Source organism: Microtus pennsylvanicus, chromosome 18, assembly GCF_037038515.1.
Source record: "Microtus pennsylvanicus isolate mMicPen1 chromosome 18, mMicPen1.hap1, whole genome shotgun sequence".
Classification (NCBI taxonomy): Eukaryota; Metazoa; Chordata; class Mammalia; order Rodentia; family Cricetidae; genus Microtus; species Microtus pennsylvanicus.
The window spans coordinates 23,559,562-23,587,170 of record NC_134596.1 but is presented as its reverse complement, the minus strand read 5'-3'; the positions used below and the strand labels follow the sequence as shown (position 1 = coordinate 23,587,170).

The 27,609-nt window shown below is 48.8% G+C and overlaps 1 protein-coding gene across 2 annotated transcripts in view; it reads left to right on the top strand.

Annotated features, from left to right (window-relative positions):
* Positions 1-27,609, top strand: part of Slco3a1 (solute carrier organic anion transporter family member 3A1) — a 281,528-nt gene that overhangs the window by 201,266 nt on the left and 52,653 nt on the right. For both annotated transcript variants that reach the window (XM_075952227.1, XM_075952228.1), the window contains exons 3-4: positions 2,483-2,581; positions 14,275-14,538. In XM_075952227.1, the coding sequence (XP_075808342.1) occupies positions 2,483-2,581; positions 14,275-14,538 (363 nt within the window). The remainder of the gene's footprint in view (positions 1-2,482; positions 2,582-14,274; positions 14,539-27,609) is intronic.

Below are 27,609 nucleotides of genomic sequence, written 5' to 3'. Positions count from 1 at the left end.
CTGGGGTCCATCCCTGCATCAATGCCACACGGTGTGTGTGTGTGTGTGTTTCTCACATGCATGCACACGCATGCACACACACCAATCTTTGTTAGGCTCTCATCATCTGTCTGCAACGTGACAAAGCAGGATGGCCCTCCGGTCCTATGAATACTGTTCCTTTCCAAAGTTATCATGTTCTGTCTTTTGAACCTTCCCCTTAAGGAAGAATAGCTGTGGGATTTGGAGTCTGTGGCTGTTCTTAGAGTGTTGTGAAACAGATTGGTTTCTTTCCAGCAGCCCATTCTTGTGATACAGAACGTTATTTTCATTGTGTCTGTCTAACTGTCTACAGGACAAAATCAAGTGATTGCTCCTATTTGTAAAGACCTAGTTTCCTTCCCAAACGCTTAGAAACATGTGAACTTCTGGAGTTTTCTTCTGAGTCCCTCCAGTAAGTCAGTGAGCTCTGTGAAGACCAGGACTCCTAACTGTCTGAAGTTTTGGTGCTTGGCTCATAGAAGGAGCTTGCGTGTTAGCCGGTGCACATTGCTGCAACAAAATACCGGGAGAAACAACTGAGCCACCAAAGAATTTATTTTGGCTCATGTTTTCAGAGGTCTCAGTCCATGGTCACTCGGTTCTATTGATTTTAGGCCTTGGGTGAAGCAGATTGCCATGCGGAAGAGCACGGCAGGGCAGAGCCGCTGGCTTCATGGTGAGCAGGAGGCGGAGTGATAAAATGTACCTATAACACACACACACACACACAGTGAGCCATGTACTCTGAGCCCAGCTCTGACGGAGCCAGTCAGTACACGTATGTGTCCTCCCATGAGCTTAGGTTCCCATCATAACACTGATTCCCAGATAGACCCACTGGTACCCGCCGTTCTAGATCAACCACTTGGGCATAAGTTTCTGGCTGTTCCCATCAGATGACTGTCTTTGTCGTGAGGGATTGCAACTTTCCTCTTCATCCTCATGGCTCGGGGATGATCAGTGCTCAGAAAATTCCTCCGAAGACTGGAAGTCAGTTAAGCAGTTATAGCCTGTGAGTTTCAGTTCAGGCTCGGTGCTTTTCCAAGAGTCATGCAAAAGCCCTGTGTAAAACTTATGTGCTATAGTCTCCAGGTAACTCCATACACAGCCAAGGCCTGCCATCTTCTCAGGCTCCCAGACAGGCTGCAGCCCCGAACTACCGTTGCCAGTGATTCCACAGTGTGGGATGGCAAAAGTGGATTATCCAGGGTCTAGTCACTTCTTCTCAATCCACACCCTTGTGTGGATTTTCGTAGTTAATATATTTAGAGATTATAAATATCTGGTTGCATTTGAAAACAATTTGTGGATTGGGTTTTTCTCACTTCCCAAGAGTTCTTGAATTTGTGTGAGTGCCTAGATTAACAAAAGAAGAGAGGAAGAAGGGAAGGAAGGGAGAGAGGGAAGGAAGAAGTGTCTATAGCTAAAGTGAATGTAAAAACAGTTGCAAAAATCTTTTTGTGGTGTGGTGTGTGTGTGTGTGTGTGTGTGTGTGTGTGTGTGTGTGTGTGTAGAGTGTATGTGCACATAGGGAGAGGGTGTGTATGTATATGTGCAGGCGCCTGTGCACATGTTTGTATGTGCATTTGGAAACTAGAGGCTGGCATCAGGTGACAGGTATCTTTCCTGGTGTCTCTACACCTTCTTTTTTTTGAGCCACAGTGTCACCCTGAACCTAGATCTTACCCATTAGGCTAGGCTGGGTGACTAATGAGCTCCGTGGATCTTTATGTCCCCACCTTCCTAGTATTGGGATTACAGACTGGCTGCCACAGTTGGCTTATGTGTTAGTTCTACAGATCCACATTAGGTTCGTATATTTATGCTGGGGGCGCTTTGCCAACCGAGCCATCTCTTCAGCTCACCTCCCCTGCAGATTTCTTCATAGTAGAAAAACTACTTAATGACAGATTTGGATTCTTTTAGTATTTCTCATTGGTGTGGCACAAAGTCCCCTAAAGGTAAGAGAAATGGGGGTATCTGACTACCTTGCTAGAGCAACCAATCAAATTCCTGGAGAGGGGCTGGAGGGATGGCTCCGTGGTTAACAGTGCTTGCTTCTCTTGCAGAGAAAAGATTCAGGTTTGTTCCCAGCATGCATATCAGGGGGCTCACAACCACCTCTGACTTTAGCTCCAGAGGATATTAATGCCCTCTGCTAGCCTCTGAGGCCACAGCACAATATGCATAGATCCATGCTTATACATGATGTAAAACAATAATAAATCTAAAACGGAATCCTGTGGGCTTCTAGCATGATACGCAGTATTTTTATGGAGTCCTCAAAGATGGAAATTCACTAATTATCCCCTCTGTGGTGTTTGGACTAAGTCCTAGTACTGTCGTTTGTAATAACTGGTTATCTTACCTGGCCAATGTAAGATAATCTCTTGGGTCTTTGATGATCTCACTCCTCAAAAGGCTTCTGTGTTTTAACCTAACCTTTCATTTCTTCTTGCAGGAATCCTGTTCACGATGTTGGTATTTGGACCAGCCTGTGGATTTATTCTGGGCTCTTTCTGTACCAAAATCTATGTGGATGCCGTCTTCATTGACACAAGTAAGAAATACAAGATCGGAATTGCTAAGCGCCCCTGCAACCATCCCCGCTCTCACGAAGGCGTTGTTAGCCTACGGGGTTCTAACACTCCACATACACTAAGCAATATTCTCGTGCTGCTCAGCTTTCTGTTACTGTGACATATACGCCTGAGACAATCAAGGGAAAACAAAGAAGGGCCTGCGCTGGCTGGCTCCTGGTTTCAGAGTCTGTCTCTGGTTGGCATGTTGTTTGGGGGTCTCTGGGTAACATACCACTTGATGAGGAACATAAGGTAGAACAGAGCTGTTTAACACATGGTGGCTATGAAGGGAAAAGAAAGGAGGAAACCAGGGTCCCCATATCCTCTTCAAAGGCTTGCTACAACAACCTAACTTTTGCCACAAGGCCCCATCTCCCAAATACACGCACGCACACACACACACACACACACACACACACACGCATGCACACACTTGAGCACATTCATGCATGCACTACACGGATGTATGCAAAATAAAACCATCTTGGGAAAAACTTGGTGCATTCTTAATAGGAAGAGGACATATGTTTGTCAGGAGCACTGGGCTTCCCTCCGGTGATTCTGAGATTAAATTCAATGGCTGTCGGGGTAAGCGATATCTTTTTTAGTTACATGTGTGATTGCTGGTTAGTCTCGGGTGTGAACTTGACACACCTGGGAAGAGGGCACCTCCATTGAGAAATTGCCTCCATTAGGTGGAGACGTGTCTGTGGGGCGTTTTCTAATGATATAGGAGGGCTCAGCCCACTGTGGGGAGGGTGGTATCATCCCTAGGTAGGTGGATCAGGGCTTTATAAGAAAGATAACCGGGTGTGGACCTAGGCGTGAGCCAATAAGTAGCATTCCACGGTGTCGGCTTCAGCTCCTGCTTCCAGGTTTCTGCCTTGAGTTCCTAGCCTGACTAGTGAAAAAAATAAAAAAAATAAAATAGAATAAAGCGCTTGATCTCAGCAACAGCAAAGCAAAGTGGATCGCTTGACAGAAAGCATCTTGGGAGGGGAAAACTTTATTTTGGTTTATAACTCTGAGGATCCACCGTGGTGGGGAAGACAAGGCGGCAGAAGCCCGAGGCTGCTGGCCAGGGTGCAGCCATCGTCAGCAAGTGGAGAGCAGTGAACTATAGTGTTCAGCTTTTTGTGGTCTTCTGCTGTCTTGGAAGTAGGGTTTTGTATCGGGAATTTCATGCATGCATACAATGTCTGCATGAATCAAATCCACAGGCCCCCATTCTCGTTCTCTTGTTTATTTGTTCTCTTTCTTCTAACTCCTCCCACATCCACCACTTCCCCTCCTCACTCCCTGTGCATGCTTTGTCTCCCCTTGAGCCCACTGAGTCCACTTAATGAGGCCAGTAAGTGCATGAGTGTGGGACCACCTACTGGAGGATGGGTAGCCTCGCAGGGTCAACATACCTGATGAAAACTTCCCCCTTCTCCAGGGCCACCCTTGGCTGCCTGTGGCTTCTCAGCTAAGAGCAGGACTTCATGGGCAAACCCTAGTCCATGCTGAGATTTTGTTTCCCTTGATGGTGTGTGTGTGTGTGTGTGTATGCAATCACAGCCACTGAGTTCATGTGGATAGCAGCCTTGTCGTGCCCATCAAATAATGTTTCACCCCTTGAGATCTCCCCAAAGCCCCTTTCCGGGTTTTCAGACTTCTATGGGTTCTCTAGTTTAAACACACATATCCAAGCTTTCCAATCTGGAACCCACATAGGAGAGAAAGACGTAACAGTTGTCTTATTGGACTTGGGTTACATCACTCACAAGGATTATTTCCAGCTCTGTCTGATGTGGGCCATCTACCTGTGCTTCATTGTTCTTTACAGCCAAATAACCGTGAATAGGTATCCCGTTGCCAGTAGCCATTCCGTCTTGAAAGTTCTTGAGATGTGTTACTGTTTCTTACCACTAGAGGGCAGAAAGGCATCACAATTTCATCCTTTTCAATTCCTCCCAGAAACCCAAGCATAGGATTGTTGCTGTTGCCGCAGGGGTGGATCTTACCACCTCAATTAACCCAGTCTAGATAATGCACCTCTGTGAACCCAGTCTAGATAATATCTCGCAGGCGTTCCCAGAGGCCTGTCTCCCAGGTCCATCCCATTAGGTTAGCAATAGGGATTGGCCATCGTGACAGCCTCAAATTCAAGTGACTAGGTATACTAAAAATTAATTTTGTAGATAACCTGTTCAGAACAGATTGGGGTTGAGAAGGATCCACTCACCTTGGTCTCTCTGGTACCCAGGCCCACAGTCTTTATCCTGATCCCAGTGTGTAGAGTTTCAGGCGTGTATCCACTGGTCCTTAAAGCCCATGGTGAAGAATGATGGCCCTGTCCTCTCCCTGTCGTTACCAAAGCATGTCTGTAACAATGACACCACATGGTGAGTGACTCGAGCTGGGTCTGGGACTCGGGAGCAGCTTCAGGGGGATGTGACCAAGTCCCAACCTAGGCTGCAGTCCCCTTAACGACCAAAAGAGAGAGGATCCAACTCTGAGCCCATCCAGGGTTGGCCACACTGACCCTCGGTCCTCTCTTCAGGACTTTGTCACCAGTCCCCCTACAGAGAAGATGAGAGAGAGTCCCCAAGAGAAGGAGCCACCATATTTTGTAAGCTAGTCTGCTGGATGACTTCATGGTATGTCTCCAGCTCTCTTTGCTAGGAAACAGCCAGTCATAGGGGCCCACAGAAGCAGGGTTCCTATACGAGAATATGAATTCAGGTGGAGGCAGAAATTTGGGGGGCTGTCTCTATTAGGGCCTCTATTGCTATGAAGAGACATCACGACCATGGCAGTGCTTACAAAGGAAAACATTTAACTGGGGCTGGCTTGCAGTTCGGAGCTTTGGTCCATTGCCATCATGGCGAGAAGCATGGCAGCGTGCAGGAGACACAGTGCTGGAGAGACAGCTGAGAGTTCTACATCTGGATCAGCAAGAAGAGAGAGTGAGCCACGAGGCCTGGCTTGAGCTTCTGAGACCTCAAAGCCCAGCCCCTAGTGACACACCTCCTTCGACAAAACCACACCTACTCCAGCAAGGCCACACTTCCTAAGAGTACCATTCCCTAGGTCCTCTAGGCGCCAGTTGATTCACACCCACACAGGGGTGACACCCCAGATACCCCGATGCTTGTATTCTCAAATATCACGGCCGGTATCTGAAAGAGAGCACAGGCTTTCTGGATCCTTCCATCCGTCATATAGCCACATCTCCTTTCTCTCTCTGCAGGAGCCGGGTGGGAGGCTGTTGTAGCTGCTTCTTGGGCTGATCTGTTCTCGGGATCAATAAGAACTCTCAGTCCCTGGGTCCCCGATCCATCATCTCTTGACAGTGCTAAATTTACTAATTCACCCCCAAAGAAATAATGTGGTCCTCAATCCAATCAAGCCGCACTGTGGCTCACTCGTTTAATCCCACTGATATATTTACTTGTCGCTAATGATGTTAGCAATTCTCAAGGAGAAAATAAAATCAGATACAGCTGCCTTTATTTATTCTTGTCAAGTGCTAGGCCTGTTTCAGGAAGGGATTAGACGCTTCTGTTTCCCAGCAGCCTGACCCTTAGCAGCCCGTTCCTAGAGAGTCAGGTTGGACTGGCAAGGGACATACTAGCTGAAGTGTCAGCTGCCATCTCATCCAGACAGAAAAGCTGGCTTCCACCGGTGTCCCAAAGGCAGCAAAATCCAGGGGCGGCAAGAGCCTTGGAGAGGAGCAAACTACCTTGAGAATATGGAGGGTAATGTATTTTGTACTGGGCATATCAGCAGTGACCCATCAAACCAAGGTAGTAGGAACGGCCAGAAGGTCTGAGCTAGAAAGAACCTTGGGCAGCTTTCTGTTTCAGAGTTTTCACTATATTGATGTGATGAGGAACCCGAGTCTCATACTGAGAAGGGAAGGAACTCTGCCAGGGGAGGCATATCTGTTTAAAACCCAAGTCTCCTGAGCCACTTGGGAGATCTCTCCCATTCATGATCCTCTCTCCCCCACACTCCATGAAAGAGCCTACTCTCTTGGTGCCCGGAGACCCCATATTGTTCTCATCATCTCTGCTTGCTTCCCCCTAAGGCCTTCGAGAAGTAAAGCAGCCTCTTCCACACTTGTAGGCTCGTTGACGTTGATGCCTCCCATCCGTACCTCAGATGGACACTTTTCTTTGCTGTCTGGGCATCTTACTAGTGGCAGCCTGCCCATACTGTTGCTAAGAAAGGATGCCTGAAGGACGATGCTGATTCTCACCACTAGAGGGCAGAAGAACATCCCTAATTCTTTCAGGGAGTCAGCCTGGAAAATCTCCTTTCCAAGCAATTTTTATTGTTTTTGATCTGGTGGCAGAACCTTATCATGTTTGGGTGCATTTTGGCTGCATTTTGAGGCAGGAATTCTCTGTTCTTTAATCCCCCCGCCCCGCCCCGCCCCGCCGCCGCCGCCGTTGCTGTTGCCACCCTCTTGTCCACTTCCTGAAATAGCTCTCCTTTAGGGCTGCCCACCACACGGGCATGTTGAATTCCACATGATTGGCTGTATACATAGGCACACATGCATCTCTGAAACCTGGGATTGGGGAGAGGGCAGAGAAGGCAATGGCTGGCCTAGAGTTTCTGTGCTGGTGGCAAAGGCACCCGTGGAAGACCTGTGCTGTGGGGCAGCTGGAGGAAAAAATGCCCTCTCCCCTGGCCCGGCAGTGACTAAGGAGGCAACTTGCAAGGAGAAAGGTGGACCACGCTGGGAGTCAGTGTCACTGCGGGGGCAGGGGAGCAGGTAGCCTGTAGGAATGAGCAGGCAGTCCTGGAGAAGATCCTCTAGAGGGGCTGGGCATAGGCAGCTTGCCCGGAGGTTCATCTGGCCTGGCTGAGGCACAGGACTCAGTGGTTGCTGCCTCTCATCTATGCTTGATCCTGTTTGGCTCTGTTCGTCCCTCTTAAGGTGAATAGATTCCTCCTGTGAACGCTGGGGGGAAATGATGAGACTTTCAGAATTTCATTTTTTTTTTTAGACTATCTTAATAAAGCTAAAATTCAAGGAGAGCAGAACCTTGAAAGAAAGGACTTGGTATGGGGGTTTACCCCAGTTGTTGAATTGACCAGTCGTGTGGGTTTATTGCAAGATTAGGAAGAGCATCTGCCATGGTTAAACAGTTATAGGTGCATGTGTGCTGTCTCATTCTGAACTTGGGAGTGTAGCTTCTATTTGATAAGGTTTTGTGCATAATGGTTAAGATTCCAGACCCCCCTCGGGCAGTGGTGGCACATGCCTTTAATGCCAGAACTTGGGGAGCAGAGGCAGGCAGATCTCTGAGTTTGAGGCCAGCCTGACCTACAGAATTAGATTCCAGACCTCTGTGAATCTAGATCACACTTGTACTAGTGTTGACAGAGGTTTCTGTCCCACCCAGTCCTGCAGCCATTCGGTCCCAAAGAAACACACAGAGGCCTACATTAATTATAAACTGGTTGGCCTATTAGCTCAGGCTTCTTATTAACTCTTACATTTTACTTTAACCCATAATTCTTGTCTGTTAGCCACATGGCTTGGTACCTTTTATCAGTGAGGCATCCTCATCTTGCTTCCTCTGTGTCTGGGAGATGGCTGCAGACTGAAACTTTCCTCTTCCCAGAATTCTCCTGTTCTCATTGCCCACCTCTACTTCCTGCCTGGTTGCCCCGCCTATACTTCCTGCCTGGCTAGTGGCCAGTCAGCATTTTATTAAAACAATACAAGACCATTGTCCCATAGCAGGCTGGCTTTGTGTGCCAACTTGACACAAACTAGAGTCATCAGAGGATGGAGCCTCGGTTGAGGAAAGGCCTTGATGAGATCCAACTGTAAGGCATTTTCTCATTTAGTGATCAGTGGGAGAGGCGCCAGCCCATGGTGGGTGGTGCCATCCCTGGGCTGCTGGTCCAGGGTGCTATAAGAAGGTGGGTTGAACAAGCCAAAGGAAGCAAGCCAGTAATCAGCACCCCTATGGCCTCTGCATCAGCTCCTGCCTCCAGGATCTTGCCCTGCTTGAGTTCCTGTCCTTACTTCCTTCAGTGATGATCGGCAATGCTGAAATGTAAGTCAGATAAACCCTTTCCTTCCCAACTTGCTCTTTGGTTATGGTGTTTTATAGTAGCAATAGAAACCAAGACACCACTCCCTTGAGCTCTGTGATCCTAGGTCAGCCAAGAGAACCATGCAGAGTGCCCAGACAGTGTCTGGCATATGGGAAGCATGCCATAAAGGTTAGATATAATGGGGTGTCTGAGAGGTCCTCTAGCAGTCTGAAGTTATTGGGGGATCCAGCGTGCTTTCATCCCTGACTTCCAAGGTTTCCTCTCAACCTAGTAATTGTCTCCCTAAAACCTGAACTGAACCAGAAGGCTGCCCCTCCCATCCACAGAAACCTCCCCCTGGTGATTCTAACCTCACCCACCCTCCTATGAATCCTTATTGGAAATCACCCTGGCAGCTCCATGGCATCCATAGCTACCACAAGATGACATGGTCTGTGTGCTTGTGGGAGAAGGTCACCAGCTCTGATGCCAGACCCCTTCCCATTGGACCTGTTAGCTGGATGGCTGGGATCTGGAATGTTCCACACCCTCCCTGCCTCCACTTTCTAATTAGGTTTGCAACTTAACGATACTCTTGGAAGTCCCAAATCCCATAGAAAGAGTCTGATAACGTAGGTTAAGGAAATAGACACATGATCCTAAAAATGCCCTGAGAGCCATAATGGCCCTCATACACCAGGATGGCCCAAGAGAAAGAAGTGACTGTCCCCAATTTGCTTCGGCCCACTCTTCTCACAGTCTCACGGGTAGACCTGTTAATGAGTTGTGTGCTGGTTTCTTCCTGTTCCTCCCATTTTTCTTTCTTTTTTAACCTTGGAAATGGGGACAAAGCCCTCATAGGCCCCTTATAGTCACTTGCTCTTTGCAGAGATGGCAAACTGATATTAGTGGCTTGCTCACTTTGTTCAATAGAGCTAGAAAGCAATAAAGGCAACCCAGATGTCAAAGTGAAACACTTAGAGAAGTAGATCTTGGGACTGGAGAGAGGGCTTTCTCCATGAGCGTGAGGACTTGGGTTTGAATCCCTAGCACCCACGGGAACAAGCAGAGCATGGCTATGCAAGTCCAGAGCTGCAGGACTGGAGGGCAGTGGAGGACAGAAACACAGGTCTTCAGAGCATGCTAGCCAGCCAACCTAGCCAACATGGTGAGCTTCCGGGTCAGTGAGAAGCCCCGTCTCAAAGCAAGAAATAATAAAAAAAACTAACAGAGGAAGACACCCAGGCATCATGCTCCAGACTCCACAGGGGCACACAGACCCACACTCATGTGCCCATGCAGAAGAACACACATGCACACATAACATACAATACACACAAACACACAGAGACACACAAATAAAAGAAATGGGTCTTCTAAAGAGGGAGACTGTATGCATGTCCAAGACACTTGCAAAGAGAGTCCCCAGCTGTGTCCCATCTCGTTATGGATGTGTACCATCTCGTGATGGATGTGTCCCGTCCAGGCACAGCTAGCAGACAGTGTTGTGGTTTCAGCCTCTTCCAGAACTTTGCCCTTCCGATTGATAGAACCACCCTGAGAATGAGATCCTATGTCTTCCCAGCTCCTAGAGGAACCAAATGTGGGCGAGTGGCAGCAGAGTACTTTCCCTGTATATAGTGCTTCCCCTGGCGTGGCCCTCAGCCTAAGGCACTGCCCCCACTCTGTTCTGATCCATAGCTCCCATCATCCTCGCATCTTCTTTCATTGGTATATTGGTGTCTATGAGTAAATGAGACAGTTTGGTGCTTTTCAGTTTTTTTTGGTTTTTTTTTTTTGTTTTTTTTTTTCTGGATATCTTTCGAGCAGCCACCTTCAAACAACAGGCTGAAAACAAGTCAATACAGGAACTAGAACTGGAAAGAGAAATAAATAGGTTCTCAAGCTTCGCCCTCAGTTCCTCCCTGAAACAGTGCTTTGGCTGTCCGCAGCCTCCCCAGGACTGCTGTCAGTAGAGGGGTGTGGCTACTTCCCAAGCCATTTGTAGTAGTCAGGATAGGCTAGGTCATGCTACAGTAACAACTATGTCCCCAAACCTGCGCATTAGGATGGTGTAAGTTTACATCCTGTTCCCTCAAGTATCCAAAGCAGGTCAATGGGGACATTTCCTTCACTGTGGCTTGTTCATACATTCCTCTTAGGAAGACGAAACGTGGGAAGCACACACAGCACATGCACAGGCACACACAAAAGCAATGCCTGTTCCCCCTGCTCACGTTTTCCTCTGTAAAACTCTAGTATGTGGCCACGCTTCACCAAGCCAGGGACATACACTCTTCCAGAAGAAGAGCTGGTCGGAACCCAGACCTTAATGACATCTGCCATTTGGTTCTTTGTCAACACAAAGAACCCCATCTCACTATCAGCTATTCAAGAACAGTGTCTCCTGAGCTTTGACAATTGCCATGCATGTAGAGAAGGTTTTTGTTGTTGTTGTTTTGGTTTGGTTTTTTGACTATTAAGTAGCCAGAATTCCTCATGAAAATAGTATTTGAGGAATTTGAGGAAAATAGTATTTGAGGAATTGAGTTCAGCTATTAAAGCCCACATGTCTAAGGACATGGGTTCAAACCCAGATCCACATAAAAAAGCCAGGTATTGTGGTGCGTGCTGTGACCCCAGGACTAGAGAGGTAGGGACAAAAGAACACCGCTGGGGCTTGCTGGCCAGTAGGCAAATTAGTGAGCTGCAGGCCAATGAGAGATTCTGACTCATAAGACAGAGTGGCTTGCTCCGGAAGAATAATAGCCATAGCCGAGGTTGGCCTCCTCCACAACAGCCACCTTGGTGCACCCAAACAGGAGGCTCCCTTAGGCACACATGCATTTAGATGTGCACTAAGTTTTGGTGTAGACACTGGTAGAGGAGTTTCTGAGACAGGTTCAAGCTTGAGCTGTCTTCTCTAAGTCAGGTAGAGAGTCACTCCTTCGGCCTCTGCCGTGCACACTCGGAAGCCAAGTGGAGTCCCATCAATGTGCTGTCTCTCTCCTGCCATAGTATGGTTCATGGGTCACTGACATGGAGAAGTGTGAGCTCTCCCCAGAAAGCCAACAGTGGTTTGTGAATCCTGCCTTCCTCCACACCTTCACATGAGGCCCCTTCTAGCCTGACCCAGAGGGCAGGTGTGCCATGGTTTTGACCCAGGTGACATGTTCTTGCTGTCTTTCCATTCTCAAGCAGTCAGCTCTCTATACATGCATGCCCAAAGGGAAGAAGGGGACACAGACAGCTCACATAGCCAGTGCCAAGCCATCTTCCTGGGATGTTTTTCACACATCCAAAAGAATCACTGATTTCCCGTGACTTTCTGCAGGGCACTAATTTTGTTCCCCTCCAGCAACTGCTAGGGTTTCTCTGTCTTGCTCTCCTCTGGAGCCTGTAGACAGCGGCTGGCGGCTCCCTTCCCCTTTGTTTTCTTCCCTTGCCTGGCAGCAGGTGAAGAAACACAGTAAGTGACAAGCAGAGAAAACAGCCCTATTCAGCCACCCCCAGGTGATTGTACTTCCTTTTCTCCTCCCTCATTTGCATGAAGCTGCTTCCAGGATCACCTTGAGATTTCCCGGGCCCTGGCATTCTGTTTAAAAATAAAACCCATACATGGAAAAGCCCATTCATATACGTAGGGGGAAAAGAATAAGAGCTGCCATATCCGAAGAGCGCATGTGTGCCAAGGGATGCTTGCTTGTTACCTTTTATCCTTACAACCATTCCAGCGGTGGCATCTTTATTTCACAAATGATGAAAAGGCTCGGGGTTGCTAGTGAGCTGCAGAGCCGGGATTCAGCGCCACCACCCCAGCCCTCTACAGCTAAGCTCTCTCCTCTCCAACACGTGGCTATGCAAAAGCAACTGGTCCATCGTAGCACGGAGAGGGCCACTGAGCATCAGTCAGGGTAGAGAATATCAGTATCCCAAAGCCAGTTTGTACCTAACCAGAACAATCAGTGGCCTTGAGTTCAATGCACAGAGAACAGGAATCTAGTGTTAACCCACAACTGCCAGATGTTGAAGAGGGACTAAAGAGAAATCTAAAACGAGATGCTGTACCGAGTGAGGGGGTCTGTGTGTAAAGATCTCTGTGTCCCCAACTGTATTGCGTGTGGACTCGAGCGAAGAACCTAGGCTCTCCATGCCTCAATTTTCACACCAAATGGAGGACATGAAAGACCCTATTTTATCAGTTTATAGGAAGAATTTACTGATACAGCAAGAGCGTGCTGTGTGTGACTCCTGGTTCGGAGGAGACCCTGGGAAAATGATAGCCAGTGTTAAGAGGCTTGGCGGGAGGCAGGGGGCACTTTGCAAACAGCAAAATGCTCATCTGGTGTCTGCAGCCATCACTTTTCCCCAGCTGTCCATCCATCTGGTCCCGGCCTGCAGCCCCATTTTCCTTGTCCCACCTACTATTCTCCAGGTCCCCAAGAATCTCTCTTTGGGTTCTGGGAGCGCACGGTTTCTCATTTAAAAAAATTTTTTTTTTGTTTTTTTTTTGTTTGTTTGTTTTTCGAGACAGGGTTTCCCTGTAGCTTTTGGTGCCTGTCCCGGAACTAGCTCTTGTAGACCGGGCTGGCCTCGAACTCCCAGAGATCCACCTGCCTCTGCCTCCCGAGTGCTGGGATTAAAGGCGTGCACCACCACGGCCCGGCTTAAAAAAAAGACATTTCTAGGTAGCTCATCCCGAGCACACCACTTTGCAGGGCAGCTGTGAAATGGACAGCAAAATCCAGGGAGTAAGCTGCAGTTCCCGTTCATTCCCAGGACTTGGGTTGGCAGATCAGAGACATGCCAGTACCAAGCTGCCTGGATCCACGTAGCCAAACGGCATGGTGATGTATGGTATCTTTCAGCACCAGAGCTATGCCAGAGCTTTCTAATGAAGGGCTGGAGCCCAGCCAAGGGCCATCTTCAAGACTTGGGTCATCCTAGCCAGTAGAATCTTAGGCACCATAAATGACAGATTGTCGTTCCCAAGTATGCAGACACGTGTCTGGTGTGGTTTTCTGGCCCTTACTAATGACTCTGCAAGGTAGATGCTGTCATCGTCATCATCACTGTTTGCAGATTTGTAAATTGAGGCATAGAGTTCAAAAAAAATCTCCAAAAGGGCAGGATTTTCATTCAAGCATCCATTTGCTTGAATTGCATTCTGCACCTGCTCTTTTTAGTTACGAGCCTGCTTTAATTCACGCTGTGAGAGATGGGATGAAATTTCAGGCCAGCCGTTTGTTTCAGGTAAGAGAGAGTAGACCGAGTGACAGTCCGCCCTTGGATAGCGAATATTTGCTCGTGTTTTCGTGAACTCGGCTTGGCAATGCAGCGAGATGAGTCAATTCCAGCCTGCCTCGGCTGTCTGGCTCCTCGCTGTTTTTGTTTAGACAGATTATAAGCGTGGAGCAGACAGGGAAATTAAGGGGGAAACATGCTCCGTCCCTGGTGATGGGAGAAACAGGAGCTCTGATGTGGGGAAGATAGTTTCCCAGCTCAGAGCTCCACCCCCTCACCCATTTCTACAGCCCTTGAACTCCATGCAGGGGACATCTCTCTCCAAGCAGAGTCCCCACAGCCCACACGCCTCTCCACTAAATGGTGCCCTTTCTGTTGGCAGGTAACCTGGACATCACTCCAGATGACCCACGCTGGATTGGAGCCTGGTGGGGCGGCTTTCTGCTCTGCGGTGCCTTGCTCTTCTTCTCGTCCCTCTTGATGTTTGGGTTCCCACAATCCCTGCCCCCACACTCAGACCCCGCCATGGAGAGTGAGCAGGCGATGCTCCCAGAGAGAGAATACGAGAGGCCCAAGCCCAGCAATGGGGTCCTGAGACACCCCCTGGAGCCAGACAGCAGTGCCTCCTGCTTCCAGCAGCTGAGAGGTAAGTGGCCAGAACGGAACTGCGTGGTCACAGCCATGGGGGTGTTGTGATGGAAAGTCTGACCGCTGGGGGGTTTTCAGAGTTTTACGTAATTGAACGTACAAATCTTATGTCTAACTTATGACCAGACACAGTGAGTGCAAAAATAAGGTCACCGCCGTTTATTGGTGAATCCCTGGTGATTTCATCAAGAAATGGGGCGCAGCAAAGCTCTACACTTTTTTAGAAGTGACATGAAAATCTAAATGCAGCTTTTCTTTGACAAAATGGCAAAACAACAACAACAAAAAAAAAAAAAAAAGGCGGATAAGGATGTCAGCCCAGAAAGGTGTGTTCTGGGTCATTTCGGCTTTCAGCATGATACCTTAAAGGCATAGAAAATGACGGTGAAGTTAGTGCAGTGACTATAGCGAACATAGCCCAGCAGCCTCGGGCTGCTCCATGCCTCCGTCCGCCTGTCCGTCCGTTCGTCCTCCCTCTCTTCTCTCTCTCTCTCTCTCCCTCCACCCCCCTCTCTCTCATATGCATGTACACACGCATATACACTGAGGGAGCTACAGGGTACCTGCTGGAGTTTAGACAAGAGCAGTTAGGTGCAGGTAGGTGCCTGGGCGCGATGTAGGCTGACGTACCCCCTCTCAGAGAAGTTGGGATGGAAGGACAATGGATGGACATCACCTCTTCTAAGCCAGCCTTTAGTAGCCACACGGGCCACATGCCAAGACACCATTCAGCATTGCCCAGAGGTCAAATCAAAGTCAAGGTGAGCACCTGCAGGAAGAGGTGCCCCTGTGGCGTGCGCTTGATAACCACAGCCTTTGACTGACCCCAGAGTCCTTCCCTGTCCCCCTCCACACTGGCTCCAAGGTTGCTCCATTCCCCTGACCATGGTTCCACAAGTTTAAGACTGTGCAGGGTTCTTCTGTCATGTCATTATCCTGAGAATAAAAGCTCTGCCTGCAGAGACACTTAATCAAACCTGCAAACTACGAGGAGCCGGACAGACCTGTGCTATTTCTGCAAAGACACTAATTTAATAACCTGATGTCACGTCTGGTCCCATGTTCTCTGTCGGTATATACAAGTGCTGCGAGCCAATTGATGGCCTTAAAATTCCTCTTTTTAAACTCAGAATGCACTAGTAGGTGAGAAGTCCAGCTACTGTATGTCCCTGAAGGTTGCCTTAGCTGGGATCACCCCCTCAATGAGGGTGTAAATTGCTTCTACCACATTCCAGAAGTCCCTAGCCAGTTGGAGGGCGATGCCTGCTGTTATCTTGAGAGCACAGCTGACTGTAATCTCAAGCCCCCGGCCTACAATAATCCATCAGGCTGGCATCAGAGTAGCTCTGGCGAGAGAGGACCCTGGTCCCCAGGCGTGGCAGCCTGTCCAGTTCCTTCTTCGTTCAGGTGACAGTTCTGTCTCCTACAAACCACATTTGTAGACCCTCCCTTTCATCTCTGGGTATACAGAGATAAAAAAGAAACAACTAGGCTGTTAAAGACCTCCCCAGCAAGCCATCAAAGACAGCCAGTGGTACAGGGAGTGACAGGCTTGTAGAAGGCCAGGGAGGGTAAGGGGCCTAGCTCAGCTGGGTCCTGAGCTACAGGCTGTCACAATTTCAGAGTTGCTGGGATAAGGTTCAGCCATCCTGCTTTATATACTCCATTCAGGAGTCGATATCCTGCTCCTGCTGGGGGCTGGGAACATGGCTGCGATGAAGTGGCTTGTGTCCTAGAACTTATAATTCAAGAGAGGAGGTAGGCTACAAGAGAGGACGCATCAAAGTCAAGATGAACCTCAAATAGTTGGCCTGGGCTGGGAAGTATGCATTCGGGTCATGGGTTTGGAACTCACTAGATTGGAAATGGTTCAGGTATGGCATTGGTGTGAACACACTTCCGTGAGTAACGATTTCTCATTAAGGAAGAGCAGTTCCTACTTCTTTGGTCCACAGTGGACTCCTAGAGGACACTCCAGCAGGGCAGGAAAACTGTCTCCAGAAGACTTCCCCTAGAGCAGGACTTAAGTGGCGTGAACTATTGTGCTAATCAACCATCATCTCGCGCTGGCCACAGAGAAAAGGACCCGCTGTCTTTACATCCTTTCTTCCCCCATGAGTGAAGTGGTTTTGCCCCAGGAACACGTTTACCCAATGCAACCTTTGGTGCTGTTGATGTTCCCACACAGACTCTTTGCACAAATAAATGGAACACTGTCAGATGTATCAGAGGAACACACGCCTCTCAGAAACTATCTTAACCAGAGTTTTTATGGAGTCCTGGAATTTCACATCATGAGTCCCAATCGCACTCATTTCCCGGTCCCTCCATATACATTCTTCACCCTTGTAGCACAACCGCCAAGAAAATGGAAATGTATATGTAAATTAAAAATAAACAAAATCCCACTTTGATCTGTCTTTCCCTCCTCTCCACTACCTCTTCATTGTTCTTAGTGGCCTTGGGGGCTGTGGTGTGTCACGAGGTAGATCATTTTGTCCAAGCTTCTTAGTGGCCTTGGGAGCTGTGGTGTGTCACGAGGTAGACCATTTTGTCCAAACTTCTTAGTGGCCTTGGGAGCTATGGTGTGTCATGTGGTAGACCGTTTGTCCAAACAGCTTCCCTTACAAATGTTCACTGTATTAAGCTGCTGGCCTGGTTCAAGGCCTCTCTCTTCTAGTATGCCATAAATACTGAATGGACCCTCACTGAAACTCCTCTTGAATATCCCGCTGTTGCCCGAGTCATGGTTCTGCAGCTGTCTATGGTTCTGTAGGACTGGTCCTTTCACAGGCTCCAGCAAGTCATAGATGGGGTAGATGTTGGGGTGATCATAACAAAGCACTGGACCTGGGTGAGAGTGAGTTGGTCGGTCTGGACCTCCACTGGCAAGGGGCAGAGCCAGATCTCCTTCTCCCATACCATTGGGATCGACTTACCCACACCTATGATGAAGACTTGACCAGCTCTCCCATGAGGGGTGGGACCAGCTCTCCCATTGCAGTGGCCAGCAAAGGACAGGGCCAGATCTCCCAGGGCCAGATCACCATGACCCTGGAATTTCAACACATACATGTCTGGGCCATAGACATCAACACTGACCCCAGTTACAGCAAGACCACAGACCCAGATATGGCCCTCATCAGCAACTTTGACCCAGATGTGACCATCGTCCTGGGTGGCAGCAAAGACCACGCAGATCAGTATGGCCCCTGTGGTGGTATGGCTCTCAGACACCCACATGGTCTCAGGTAGCAGCCCAGACTCTGCGTATCCTCACAACCTTTGGTACCAGAAGCCATGGACATTAACACAGACCCTGGCTGTGGTAGGGCCATGGCCTCTCAGATACTAATAGCCATTTCTCATGCATCTCTTTGGAGCTTAACAAAGGTTTTTCTCTTCTTGCACCATCTATTTGAGTCCCAGGCCATGCTCAGAAAATCTGCCTAGAGCAGCCTTCACCCCGCCATGCAGCCTTCCCGGTGTCTGAGAGTGATACAGAGTACCCTGTCTGGAGTGGGACGTCCTGAGCTCCAGTTCAGCTCAGCCACTTCCCTGCTGTGCCTCCTTGCACCTTGGTCACTACGTTTAGCTCTACTTGGCTGTAACATGGGGATCTGGCTTCTTCTCTACAGCAGCTGTCTGTCTTATTTATCACAGTATACAGGGTGCTTACCCTGTCATGATATGGGTGTTTGTCGCCAACAGAGCCAGCCATTGACTGAGTTTGCAGCTCTCTGCGGAAGATGAGGGGTGGAAAGCATGGACTCTGGTTTCAGAGTAGCCTGGAAGTCCCCAGCTTGTAGCACCTATCCCATAAGCACTTCGGTAAAGCAGACAGCAGACAAACACATGCTTGGGTTTATTAAGCTGCAGAGTCGCCCCCGGGTGGGAGGCTGCCAAACCCAGGCATAATGCTGGATCTCAACACGCCACCAAATGTCTTTGCTTCTAAGCCTTGGCCCTGGGGCGCTTCTGCCCCAGTGACCCCATACTTGAGGTGCCCTCACCGTCACCTTCATCCTGGCGCCTGGTACTCTTCTTCCCTCCCCTTTTATGCCAATACTGGCATGGGGCATGACCCTCTTGGACCCAGTAGCTGTACAGTGTGTGCAGAATTAATGAAAGGCAGCCTAGAGGGGAGAACCGCTCCGTGAGAGTGTAATAGATAACCCAGGGCCGGTAAGGTGGCTCCCTGAATAAAGGTGCTTGCTTCCAAGCCTCACCCCATTGGCTTATCCCCAGAACTCACGTGGTCAGCAAAAAGAACTGATGCCTGCAAGTTGTCCTCTGACCTTCACCCTTCACACACATGCCATGGCACACTGCTTATGCATGTGTGTGTGGACACACACACGCATAAATAAATACAAATCAGTCATTTTTATAAAATAAGCACTCAGCATGCTCATCACTTGCCTGTTAAACCTCACCCCCACAGCTGTGTGATAGACACAGGCAGGTTTCCATAGCGAACATGTGTGGTGCTTGCGGGTGCTGCGATCGATGTCACGTCTGTGGTTTTGCATTTTGTTTTTAAGCTGTCCCAGATCACCTGGGAAGTCTTGATGGGCAGGATCTGGATACCCAGTGAAGTGATCTGCCCCCCCACCCCCTTGATCTGCTTGCTTTGTGTGATTTGTGCAGTGCATCAGGACACCCGCTCTTTGCTCTTCGTTTTGCCTCAAATAGCCTTCTCCCCTTGATGTACTGTTGGGCTGTGTCTGTCCTTCCACCCCTTTTTGAGTGCGCATGTGTCACACGTGCATGTATGCACGCCTGCATTGCCATTCTAGGTGCATGCCTTGTTGTGTTCAGGACAAGGTCAGCGGCATTGCCCTACCATCGGCCTAGCCTCTGCAAAGCCCCTCCTACTACGTCCCCACTGTAGTCTGGTCCCCCCAGAGTGGTGCTCTGCATCCACTCCAGAACAAAGCTCTCATGCATCTGTTTATTTACAGTGCGAGGCAGTGCCTGTCATGAAAATGGTGCCCTTTTAATGAATGAAGTAGCAAATGAACACTTTGCTAGCATGTGTGTCTGTTCACGTGCACGCGCGAGCATACACACACACACACACACACACACACACACACAGAGCAGGGGCTGGTAGCATGACTCAGTCAAGTGCTTGCCACAGAAGCCTAATTGCCTGAGTTCAGTTCTCCAGCATCCATATAAAATGCCAGGCACAGTGGCACACACACCCATAATCAGGAAGTAGAGACAGGCAAGGCCTTGGGGCTCTCAGCCAGTCTAGCTGAATCAGCAAGCTCCAGATTCAGTGAGCGGCTCTATCTCAGAATGGAGGATGGAGAGAGAGCATTATAAGGAAGACACTCAACATCAATTTCTGGTCTCTATAGAAGTGCCTGAACACACACACACAATACCACCACCACAAACAAGCGCAACAACGAAAATGCTGGTTCTCGTCCATTTCCCCACTGAATCTCTCCAGCCCTGTGAGCCACTGGCACTGTTCTACAGAGGTGGAAATCAAACTTAGAGATGGGAGGGAGGGAGGGAGGGAGGGAGGGAGGGAGGGAGGGAGGGAAGGAAGGAAGGAAGGAAGGAAGGAAGGAAGGAAGGAAGGAAGGAAGGACGGAAGGACACTTGAATCAGTGTGGAGAAAACAAAGCCTGTCTCCATAAGCTTGGCATGATGTAGACACTCGTAGAGAAACAAGTGGTATCACCAGGTGCTAAGTGAACTTTGAGCAGTGTGTATGGTAACTGTCTCCTGCAGCGGCACAGGTGTCCCCTAAAACAAGGTAGCTTCCAATGGGGCTGCAGCTGAAAAGGAAGGAAGCCCCTGCTCCCTGCTGGGTCTGGTAGGTCCTGACCTGCGAGGTCAGTGTAACTGCCTAGGTCAAGGCTCAGAAAGCTCAGAGTGAGCCCTGACTTTGATCTCTAGAGGGGCAGACAGAAGATGAAGATAAGCTGAGGGCTCTTGTCTCAGCCCTTCTACATGCGCACACACACGCACACACACACACACACACACACACACACGACAGACAAGTGGCCTCTCGATGTCCTTGAAAAGACAGCTGAGCCCTGTGCACTTTCTCTAGTGCAGCTTCATTGGGAGAGGAACACAGCTCTGCCTTGAGATGTCACCCTGGCCCAGCCCGGCCCAGCACTGTGTTCAGTGGCCCTTCTCTGCTAAACCTCAACGGCTGGATCCTGTCCCCGGTCTCCCCCAGCTGCTGTCCACCCAGGGTCCCTTCCTGACCTAAACCCATCCATAATGCCTCACCTTCATTGGCAGCTTGCGGTTATTTGGAATCATCATTGAAACGTAGTTCAGAGTTTTTTGGTTTGGGTTTTGTTGTTGTTATTGTTGTTTTGTACCCTTTCTATTTCCTCACTGAGGAAGCTTCCTGACTTACTGGAGGGACGCCTCCCCTGGCATGGCTTCATTTTGCTTTCTGACAGGTGACACATGACTTCCTTTGTACCTCCATGAAGGTGGAGACTCCCGTTTTTGTTGACACCCTTGTCCTACATCCTCCCCTGTGGTAAGGGGAGGAATGAAGGGATCATGGAAGGGGCATTACCAGTCCCAGTGCAGTTTTGTTTTCTTGAAGCATCCTAGCCTCCTTTTCGCCAGCCCACCCAGGTGGTGGCTTCCATATGACCCACCTGGGAACACACGGTAAGAGCTGTACACGTCTGCATGCCTCCATAAGCCCACAAGTGACCCACCTGTGTCGGGAAGGGTCTGTTGGACCCCGCTCCAGCCCTGGCTTCTTCCTTCCCTTCTCAGCTCAGCAGTTGCTTTCTGCTCCATTTTTCTTATTGGGCGCCTGTACCTTTCATTCAAGTGTGTGTTTGAAGAGCCTGGTAGTCTGAGCATGCTCGTGCTGCCTGCTGAATGCCGTCTATTACGTGACTTGTCTCCACCACTGACCTCTCTCATCCTGTAGATGTACTGTGAAATTCTGCGTTCTTGCTTCCATGGTGAAAAAAACCAATCTACTGTCCCAAACCCTGGCAGTCTTGTGCCAGGCTACTGCCTCACATCCTTGTGGGTCCCAGGGCTTTGGGTTAGGATTCACCAGGGACCAGGCTGGTCAGTGAGTTCATAGTGTTCTTAGCGTGGGGTGCCTGCTGGGAGCCAGCCCTGGAGTACCCACTCATGTTGATGCTCTCTTCTGGCTCTTTCAGCAAAGCCACTGAGCCGAACAGAAGAGGGCATGCAGCAGGATGCCGGGCATGGTTGGCGTGTCAGAATGTCGGCTGAATGAATAGGCAAAGGAAATAGCTAGAAGGTAGCGTTTCCCAGAGGGACGTCTTTGAACCAGAACAACATCAGGGTGGGAAAGCAGTGGCTATCCAAACAGGTGGAAACCTGTCCATGACCTTCTCACGTTGTAGGGGGAAGGCAAGTTCATATGTGTATGCAGACGGACATGTGCACGTATATACAGAGGCCAGAGTTCAACCTCATGTGTCATTCCTGAGGAGCCATCTGCCGATTTGTTGTCGTTGTTGTTTTCTTTATTGTGTTGTTGTGTTTTTGTTCAGATAGGGTTCTCACTAGCCTGGAACTGGTGGAATTATCTAGACTGGCTAGCCGTCAAGACACAGGGAGACTTGTTTTTCCGGACCTTCCAGGTGTTAGCATAACAAGCATGTTTCTTCGCTAGGGTTACTATTGCTATGATGAAACACCACGACCAAAATCAAGTTGAGGAGAAACGGGTTTATTTGGTTCTACTTCTATATCACTGTTCATCACAGAAGGAAGTCAGGACAGGAACTTTAGCAGGGCAGGAACCTAGAAGCAGGAGCTGATGCAGAGGCCGTGGCGGGGTGTTGCTCCTTATGGCTTGCTCAACCTGCTTTCTTATGGAACCCAGGACCACCACCAGCCCAGGGGTGGCATAACCCACAATGGGTTGGACTCTCCCCTATCAGTCACTAATCAAGAAAATGTTCTAGATAGTGGTGGCGCACGCCTTTAATCCCAGCACTTAGGAGGCAGAGGCAGGTGGATCTCAGTGAGTTCGAGGCCAACCTGGTCTACAAAGAGAGTTCCAGGACAGCCAAGACTGTTATACAGAGAAACCCTGTCTCCAAAAATCAAAAAGAAAAACAAACAAACAAACAAAAAACGCCCTGCAAGCTACCCTACAGCTTGACCTTTTGGAGGCATCTTCTCAGTTGAGGCTCCCTCCTTTTAGCTATGCCAAGTTGACCTAAGACTAGCCAGCATACATGTACTGCCATGCCACGTTCTTTTTCCATGGATATTGGGACTGAACTCAGGTCCGGATGGCGTAGCAGGCCCTTTACCAGGTGAACCATCTCTCCCCATTTGAGGGTCATGCTTCATATCAGCCCGTTAACAGCTCTGAGAGGGCCAGCTCCATGGAAGGCTGGATGATTTAATTTTAATCCAGATTTCTCATAGCTGCATGGCTGTGACTATACTACCTCTGTAACCATTAGCAAAGGCTTGCAGAGTCCAGGGTACAAGATGAAAGGACCCCACACAGTTCAGAAGGATGTAGTAGGGACCATAGAGCGTGTGCTTGAAGATTCCACCCTGAAGGACTACCTGGAAGGGCGAGAGGACAGTGACCTTGCTCTGAGGGCAAGCTGAGGCAGCGTGCATGGACATTGTGTACTCGGGTGTGGTTAGGAGATGGGCATCTGGTTTGTGTGTGATTTAGAAAAGAGTGTGGTAGAAGTCAGATGGGGATAGTCCCATGGGTAGCAGAGTGTCTGGTACCTGAAACAGAAGTCCTGGGTGCATTATGAATGGATCATCAATGCCTTGGCACTGGCCTTCAGATAAAAGTGTCTGGACTTTGTCTGATCAACTCTAGTTTCCTCGCCAGCTGTTTGAGTCAACTCTACCGGTATGGTGTCTTGCAATAATACCACTTTGTATCCACCCTCCGGGATACTTTGTATCCTTGCTCCCTTGAGGCAAAGCAAGAAGGAGAGGCTCAGGGGTGATGATATCTGAAAGTCCCTGAAGTGATTCTAAGTAAATTCCCTACTGGAAATGAATACCAGAGACAAGGACAACCCTGGCTGGGTCCCCATGAGTCGCCATGAAGATCAGAGCACCTCCTCCTCTCACCACCCACCCCTGCTACTTCCCCACAGTTGAGCTTATATAAATTCAAGTGCTGAGAGAATTCTGTCACAAACGAGTTGGGACAGAATGGGCTCCCCCAGTGACCTAAGTGTCATGAGGTCCTGCTGCAAGCAAGCTGGGTAGGGGGTAGGGGCTCGGTTTTGAGGTAGACTGTGTGTCAGCTTGCTTTACCAGAATGCTACTGTTGGTCTTTGTAAACTTTCCAGGAAAGAATTCTCACATTTCTGGGTTTTCACTTCCAGAAGAACTAGGAGGTACAGCGAGCCCTGTATGGCAGCAGGACAGAATGCATTTTCACAGAGGAGGTTTTTAGACACAGGCGTGAAGTAGAGGTGCCTGTTTGCTTCCAAGACTTGTTATTGCCTAAGCCATTTTCTTGCTGCTGTCTTTGCCTTGGAAAGATACAACGCTTGGGTGGGAAAAAGTAGTCGCTGCCTCTGAGCCTCCTTCCTCCTGTCGTCTCTGTCCTCCCTGGGTAAGCCTGTACCTCTCAGGCCACCCATAGAAACTGAAGACCCTGGGTAACGCCCTTCCTTCCATTAGGTACCTTGGTCATGGTTTCTTAACACATTACTATTTGTGAGAGTGAAACTCTACTTCTTACTGGCAGGTCCAGCCTGCTTGCTTAATCTTCATACTAACAATAGTGGCTCAGAGAATCCAGGACAGAACAACACCCTTCTCCCAATGTGCTGTGGTGGCTGGTGCTGTGTCTGGAGTTTCTGCTATGTCGCTCTAATTGTGGGACCATTCCTGCCTCAGTTTCCCCATTTTTAAATGGAGCATCCCATGGTTCTAAGATCATATTTATTGTGAGTCTGTGAGTTGATGATGAACACTTAGGATGGCATTTGCCACATAGACAAAGTCCCAATGACATTAGTCCTTAGGATGTCCCCAAATGACCCATAAATGAACAACAGTCCTCTGTCCCTCGGGAATGTTTCCGGGGGCTCACAGTAGACAGCCTGCTTTCCATGGAGCTGGCTGCCCTGTGCTATTTCCAAGTTTGTACCATGCTACTGGTGACAGCAGTGGGCTCCCAGTGAGAGCGCGAAAGGTTTCCCAGGTTGGTAGATGATTCAATCCAACCCCTTAGACCCCGGCTCCAGTACCAAGGCTAAATCAGTAATGGAGAGCTAAATGGCTAAGGGAGGCTGCAGATGTTCAGTGACCTGTTGTGGCCCTGGTTCACCCCTCTCTGTTCATCTGGGCCACTCCTTCCTTGAAAGGCTGACTTTTATGGGTTTAGCAATCTGCTTGGGGCACTAGGACGGCCCCAAAGCCAAGCTAACTAAGGCCTCATTTCCAAGCTGGGGTCTGGAAGGTGGGCTGAACCTGTGAAAAGGGAGTCAGCTTTTGATGGCTGCAAGTTGTTGCGATAAAATTGTGCATGGGAGGCTGAATGTGGGAGGAAGAGAGCAGAACTTGAGGAAGCCAGTCAGCTTGGCTACAGAGAGAAAAGGGTCAGGCAAATAAGGCATCCCAGGCCTTCCCCCCAGCCCAGTGATTCTTGAACTTAATCATTTTCACATCTAATTCAAGGAGAAGTTAGTCGTTAGGCCTTAAGGCAAGCAGGAAGGCTCCTGTCTTAACTAGGAGCTCTTCTTGCAGAGTGGAATGAACTCGAGAATAATTAAAAGCCTGAAGAAATACAGAAATGTTCTGTTAACCGGAATTGCATCTTCATGGGGCCAGAGCCCTTCCTTCCCTGAAACAGATCATGAAGAATCTAATGAAGATTAAGGCCATGGTGAGGTCTTCAGAAATGTGCTAATTGACTCGAACCATCATCGCCAGTGTCATTTTGGAGCCAGATAAACTTTGCTGTGGGAGGCTCCTGGTGGTGTGATCCAAGGGGAATACAAAGCTCCTATTCTGGAATCCCACTCGGCAGAGACTGCACTCCCCCCTGAGGAAATAAAGCCTACAGCGAAAGCATGGCAGAGATCCTAGATCTACCTGGATTGTCCCGAACCTGCCGCTTCACTCTTGGCAGGGCTTCCAGAACTCTCTGTGTCATCTGAAAGAACACAGTGACTCAGTAACAGTGGTGTCTGCCGTGACACAACAGCAGCCAGGACTTAGGTTCGTAGTCACCCACTCCAGGGAGCTGCTGCGACCACGTGATTGCTCTCCCTACAGTGTGTGGCTATGACCCACCAGTCCCTGGTTCTGGGTACAGACTAGCCTCGTGCTTGGTACACCCTGTCTCAAGTTTACCTTGGCCCCTCATCAGTGATTTACCAGTCTTGATACCCAAAGCACTCTTGTCCATAAAGAACAAATCACCCTCTGTTTATGCCCATTGTGTTCGTTTTCCGTATTTGTTGAGCTCCACTTTAAACGCTGCCGAGTCAACAGTTCTCTGAGTATTTGTACAATACTTTAAAACAATATGGATTTAACAAAGGAAAGTTTCTTAACATTTAAACACAGATTTTAAAAGCAAACACTCCTGGGCATTTACTTGAAATGATACTTCTGAAAAGTCAGATTGCCATAAATGTTTAAAGGCGTGTAAAGTATACACACAGCGTGCCCCTAAAGACCAGGAAACTCTAAGCACAGTGTGCGGTGCGGGCATGAAGTCTGAGGGCTTGAAGCTGTTTGTTTGCCGTCTTGGTTCATACACTTCGTAAAGTTTTGGCTTTAATTTTTTTTTTTCTTGCACATCCCGTTAACCCTCAAGCTGCCTTCCTAAAGCCTCAGAAACACAAGCCGAGGCCATCGACTCTGGTTATTGACTATGTTCCTTTGGATGTGGGATTCAGGGCTCAGTCCACAGTAATCTCAGCTTCCGCTCATCTGGTCCAGCACCGTGCTGTAACTAAACCCTTAAATCCACCCCCCGCCCCCCCCCCCCCACACCTCTGGAGAGTTTCACTTTGGGAACTTGATGTCTTTCCCAGAGATGAAAAATTTTAAGTTTTGTATATCTGCCAGTCCCTGGCCTATTGTTCTGTCATTTTGATGCATTGAGCTTGTCTGTTAACGTTATTAAAAACTTATGTGTCTCCTATTATTATTTTATTCTAATTAGATGGGCCATTTGGAGGTTTCATCTCCTAGGAGATGCAATTGAGCCTGTGTAATTAGCTCTCTTCTTTAGGACAGCTGGCTCAGTCGTCACCTTGGCGTGCAGGGTTGGGCTCCCAGCCCACCTATTCATTTTATATGGCTACAGGCACTTTACTGGGCTTTTCTAATACTTAATCTGACTTCTCATGAGTCTCTGCATCTGATCTTTTCCATGTGCACAAAGAGAAACAAGTAGACCCTGTCACCATGCCTCATTTTTCTTACTAATATGAGTATAAAAAAATAGAATTGTCCTTTTTTGTGTGTGTGAGGCAGGGTCTCATGTATCGCAGGCTGGCACCAAACCCATTATGTAGCTGAGAACCATCTTGATCCTCCTGCTTCAACCTCCCAGGGGCTGAGATTGCCAGGCTGTTTTGTGCAGCCCTAGAGATCAAACCCAAGGCTATGTGAATGCGAGGCAAGCCACTCTACTAACTGAGCCCCATTGCCAACCAGCCCCAAGTCTAATCACAGCACAACACTTGGACAGTGTTGGCTGTAACCTACAGCTCACCTCTATCCTTACTATTTATAGAGAATTATTTATGATTTAATAAGACTTGTCTTCAAATTACTTGAAATCAAGTTTGCTTGTCTTAAGCCATAGCTCTTGATGAATCAGCTCTATTTGGTTAATTATTTTGTAAATACCACTGGCTTCCATCTGTGTAGGTTCTACATCCGCAGACCTAACTAACTGCTGCTCGAAATGCACGCCACGGACAACTGCATCTGTGCTGAACGAGTACAGACTTTGTTGTTATCATGATCCCCTACACAATGTGCTCTAGCAGCTACTTGCATAGCATCCGCCTTGTACTTGATGTTAGTAAAAGACTCATGGTACATCAAAGAATGGGCATGA